The sequence below is a fragment of the Xiphophorus hellerii genome, chromosome 17 (genome assembly GCF_003331165.1).
Source record: "Xiphophorus hellerii strain 12219 chromosome 17, Xiphophorus_hellerii-4.1, whole genome shotgun sequence".
Taxonomy (NCBI): domain Eukaryota; kingdom Metazoa; phylum Chordata; class Actinopteri; order Cyprinodontiformes; family Poeciliidae; genus Xiphophorus; species Xiphophorus hellerii.
Genome location: NC_045688.1, coordinates 2,624,728 through 2,629,486, shown reverse-complemented (window position 1 = coordinate 2,629,486; position 4,759 = coordinate 2,624,728). Strand labels below are relative to the sequence as shown.

At 34.7% G+C, this 4,759-nt stretch overlaps 1 protein-coding gene across 1 annotated transcript; it reads left to right on the top strand.

Annotated features, from left to right (window-relative positions):
* Nucleotides 1-276: 276 nt before the first annotated feature.
* LOC116736976 (interferon gamma 1-like) lies at nucleotides 277-4,540 on the top strand. Its single transcript, XM_032589891.1, has 4 exons — nucleotides 277-426; nucleotides 1,320-1,394; nucleotides 2,865-3,098; nucleotides 4,292-4,540. The coding sequence occupies exons 1-4, from the start codon at nucleotides 301-303 to the stop codon at nucleotides 4,391-4,393; spliced, it is 537 nt and encodes a 178-aa protein (XP_032445782.1). The 5' UTR covers nucleotides 277-300; the 3' UTR covers nucleotides 4,394-4,540.
* The last annotated feature ends 219 nt before the right edge of the window (nucleotides 4,541-4,759 follow it).

Sequence of the window (4,759 nt, the reverse complement as noted above, 5' to 3'; positions counted from 1 at the left end):
GTAATCTCCTCGCTGCGTGTTTGTGTGCGCACTCTGAGAATGGGAGCGTTGGAAACGCGACCAGGGAGTCTCCTCTGTGTGCAGATTTAGAAGCAGCGAAGCGACTTTTTGAAGAAAACTCATGTCAATGCTGCAGTTTCTGGTGCTGCTGCTGAAAGCCCACAGACCACAACCACAACATAATCAGATGTACCATGAGGCACTTGGGAATGGAGGTAGCTGTATAAGTACAGGTACAGGTCAAAGCAGAGCATCAGTCGGTCCTCTGTTCAGAGCATCTAGTGAGTTTAAAGAACCAACATGCCGTCTTGCAGCGTCTTACTGGGTCTACTGGTCTTACTGGAGGGCGTGCTGGCTTACGCTCTGCCGCTTCAGGCCGTTTCAGAAAAGCTAAAAGAAAGTCACGAGTCCATCGCAACTGATCTGGTAAGTTTACTTGTTGGTGTCCCACAGGGCTCGATTTTTGACCCTTTTTCTTTCCTTTTTAAAGGTGGATGTTGATGTTATTAATTTTCAGTTAGGACGTAATTGGAAACGCAAGACAAGATGCTGAGATGGAACAAGGATTCAGAATAGATTAAAATGTTTCTTAAATTTCCAACAAGCTGAAAAATAAGCATTGCGACCAAATGATGTTTACAAACTACAATATTATCTGTTTATTTGTTAAATACAGAGAATAATATCTGTAAAGTGACTTTGAATTGAACCAACTTTGACACTTTCCCCATACCAGTCTTTTGCAGCGGTTTTCTGAATGTTATTACTCAGCTTGTGGTTTCCACCCAGTACAAATGAGGTCATGCATGTGACCATTGACTGACACTTATACTTTTAATTAATAAGCTTTCTGTAGCCTTAAAGCTACATAAAGTTATCCTACAGTGTCATGTGGTAAAGGTTGACAGGGATTTTTATCTGCAGTTTTTTTTGTTTCACAGATTTTATCAAATTGTTAGAGGAAGCACTTTGATCCCAGAGATAAGTTTACATCATGTGAAAGCGAAAACACAATCTGAACTTTTATGTATTTTCATCAGATAAGTTATCTCAATAATCTGTGACCAATCAGGGAAATTTCCTTGCTCTCACATGGCTTTATTTTCAATTTAGATTTTACTTCAAATTATTAAAGATATTTCACTGTATAGTTTCAATCTTCTTGGAAAGCCAATATATTTGGTCAAACTTAGTAAAAATACAAATAGTGCATTAATTAAAGAACAAATAATCCAGATTTTTAACTTGTTTAGATGTTTGGTCTCCTGTTTGTAATGTTGGATGGAAGTGAGTGTAATTGTGCATCATGTTTGCTTTAGGGCCTGACGCAGCTGGAGATCAACAGAGACCCTCTCTTTGATTTTATCATCAGAACCATCAACACCTCCTGCCAGGTAAACAAACAACATGGTGGTCGTTGTTTCACCTCTTTGTCATTTAGACGTTTTTGGGTCTGAAATGGAGCCGTTTAATGCAGGACTCTTCGTACCAAACAGCTTCAGAAGAATCCTTTCTGATCCATAATTCATGAAAACATGCAGCTGAAAATTTAATGTACTGAAAAACATCCATCATCTTCCACAGCTTACTGAACAATCTGTGAAACTACAAGAAGGAAAAAGCTGAAATAGTTTTCTTTTTCCCCAACATATTTGTGAACTAGTAAGAAGGAAAGTTTATTTCTTACTCTGATAGTTTTATTTTAGATTTTGTTTTTAGTTAAGCTCTTTAAACTCTGTCTTACAAAGCCAATACATTTATAATGTGCTGATATTATCTTTGTTTTATTTAACTGCAATCATTTGGGACTACATGACACATAAAAAAGACTCAAAGGCAGGTTAGTACATTTGTATTGAACATTTAAAAAAAAAAGTCAGGCAGCATTTTAAATATCATCTGGTCCTCGTATTGCCATATCTCTGCTGTTATGAAATGAGATTTACAATAAATCTAAGCATTAATGAAAATAAGTAGTATCAAGATTTTGACCAAATAGAAGTGGAAGAGCTGGAAGTTAAAATGGTCTGTAGCGCCGGGGTGTCCAAACGTTTGCCATGTGGGCCAAATTTCTTGACTAAAAAGTATTTGCGGGCCAAAAGAAAGATCCAAAATTTTAAAGTAATTTTTATGGCTGTGAATTACGGAGCCTTTATAGATGAAAAAAATGAATACATTTCTGCCAAAAACTCAGAAATTTTTCAGAAGGAAAGTTTTCAGCATTTGAGATTTAGAAATGTTTCATATCTTCTTGGAGAAAATTTCTGATACTAACCTAAAAAAATATTTTTTTCTATATCACATTTGCAAGTTTGTTTTTCTCCAAGAAGGTTTTGGGTATTACTCTCAACATGTTTTGGCAGAAAACTTTAATTTTGCATGTTTGCTGTATTAAAACAAAGACATCTAGTTTTCAGTTTGTTTTGGGTTCGATTGAATACTTTTATTTTCAAAACATATAAAAACAGGATTTGGGTCACTTTCTTTCAAAATGTTTGCTACATTTAGCCAAGTTTTTGCTGATTTAGGTGCAGCAAAGTTGGCTTTTCAGTAAAAGTCTCTTGGTTTAATTTTTTTTTTTTATAAAACAAAAATTAGAAGTCTCCATCTAGTTCTATGTGACGCACTTTGGACACATTTGTATTAATGTGATTAATAACAATTTAACTGGACCCAAAACTGAGCCCTGAGGATCTCCAGCCTATGCTTATGAATGATTAAATGTTTAACAATATATATTGTAATCTTTTCAAACAATTCTGCTGTAAACATCCGTTACTTTTGGTGTTATTTTAAACAAACGTAGACAGAAAAACAAGCCTTCTCTAATTCCCAAGAACTGTCTCTTCCTTCACGTCCCACAGAGAAAAGAAGACATGCAGCTGATGAACGCCACTCTGGACGTCTACCTGCGAGTCTTCTCCCATGTCCGGTATCACCACGGCAACCACCTGCTGGACAGGCTGAGCGAGCCGAAGCGGACCGAAGTAATAAAACATCTGGCCAAACTGGAGAATAAGGCGAAGGAGCTGAAAAGCCGACTGATTTGTCAAAATCAAAACATAGAGGATGCGCTCAGTGAGCTGGAAAGAATCAAGGTAACGTTCATTTTTCAATATTTTGGTCATATGAGAATCACAATTTTTTAAAATGAGAAGTCAAGATTTTGTCCAGAATTCTCTGAGGAAAAATTATTTAAATTAACTTTTTTTTTTTTTTACTGCTGTTGATGTGTCTTCTGGTTATTTCACTATCTCATATGTTCAGTAAGAAATTGGAGTCATCTAAAGTGAACTGATCCCAATCAGTGATGCGTCCGTTCAAACATGAGCGTCTAGAAATCCACCATTTTTATTTGTGATAACTTTTCTAAACAAGACTGTGTGACCTGTCTGGATTCAGCCTTCGAAAAGCAGAAACATGACTAAATAATATATTTACAACATGTTTACTAACAGAAAAAAAGGTTGTTTTGTTTTTGAGATCATTTACGGACAAAATTAAAAAACTGAACTGAACTAGTTTACTTATACAATCACTACTTTTATGAAGCGAGAACAAACTGCTTTAATTTAAACATGAAGGAGTCTTCAAGAACGTTTATGACTGTTGTAATGAAGTGTCATTTGGTAAATAATGACACTGTATGCAAAGTTGCCCTAAAAGTTGACTTGTAATCCAAATTTTAATAAAACATTCAAGTGTCATTATTTACCAAGTAATGCAAAATTGACACATTAGATCAACTTTTAATGCAGGCTTTAGTACAATTTTGCAGTAAAATGTCATTACTTATCTAATAATGCAAAGTTGACACTTTAATGGACTTTTAATGCAACTTGAATTAAAAGTCTCATTACTCACAAAATAATGCATAATTGACACTTTTAAATTACTTTCAATGCAACTTTTAGAGCAACTTTGTATCAAAAATGGCAATAATTACCAAATAATTAAAAGTTGACACTTTAAATTACTTTTAATGCAACTTTCAGTTCAATTTTGAATTAAAATTGTAATTATTTACCAAATGACACTTCATGACAACAGTTGTAAATGATTATAAAGACTCCTTCATGTTATATCAGTCTTGTGCGCAGCCCTTTAAATAAAGCGTTACCAAATCTACTTGATTAAATGTATCTGTAGATTAAATAGAAAACGCAGCGTTGTTGTTTTGATTTACACTCTTCCCTGAACCTTTCTGTAGCAGCAGAAGTTATTTATTGGCTGTAACTGATATAATAACGTGATTTTACGTGAATTAACCCGAGGTTTTCTCTGTCTGCAGGTGGATGACCCCATGGTGCAGAAAAAGGCTCTGGCTCAGTTCCTACAGATCTACCAGGCAGCTTCTGCTGTGGCAGAATCCAACGCTGCTTCTGCAAAGTAACCAGCAATTATTCACCAGTTTGACTAAAAATCGCTCTGCGAACCAACCAAATCGTTCTCTCACTTTAACTTCTTATTTATAATTATTTACCTTTGTTTTTATTTTTTTAAGTTATAACTTGAGTTGAGCTGCCTTTAGGCCTGTCACAATAACCAATAAATCAATTATTTACATGATAAATTAAAACAAGCTCAATAATTTCCATTCACATGATTTATCTCTGATAAAAGTCTTCAGTTTGATGCTTTGGTCTCAACTATCTTCTTTTTTTGAAGGATAATTTTGAACAGAGACTTCAGTATCCATTTTATTTGTTGTTCCTTTGTTTTCTTTATGTATGTTTGATTTTTAAAATGTCATCAGTGC

Coding starts and splice junctions, on each gene's coding strand:
- LOC116736976 (XM_032589891.1), top strand. CDS start 301: ATGCCGTCTTGCAGCGTCTTACTGGGTCTACTGGTCTTACTGGAGGGC. Junction 427..1,319: donor AGTCCATCGCAACTGATCTG/GTAAGTTTACTT, acceptor TGTTTGCTTTAG/GGCCTGACGCAGCTGGAGAT. Junction 1,395..2,864: donor CCATCAACACCTCCTGCCAG/GTAAACAAACAA, acceptor CACGTCCCACAG/AGAAAAGAAGACATGCAGCT.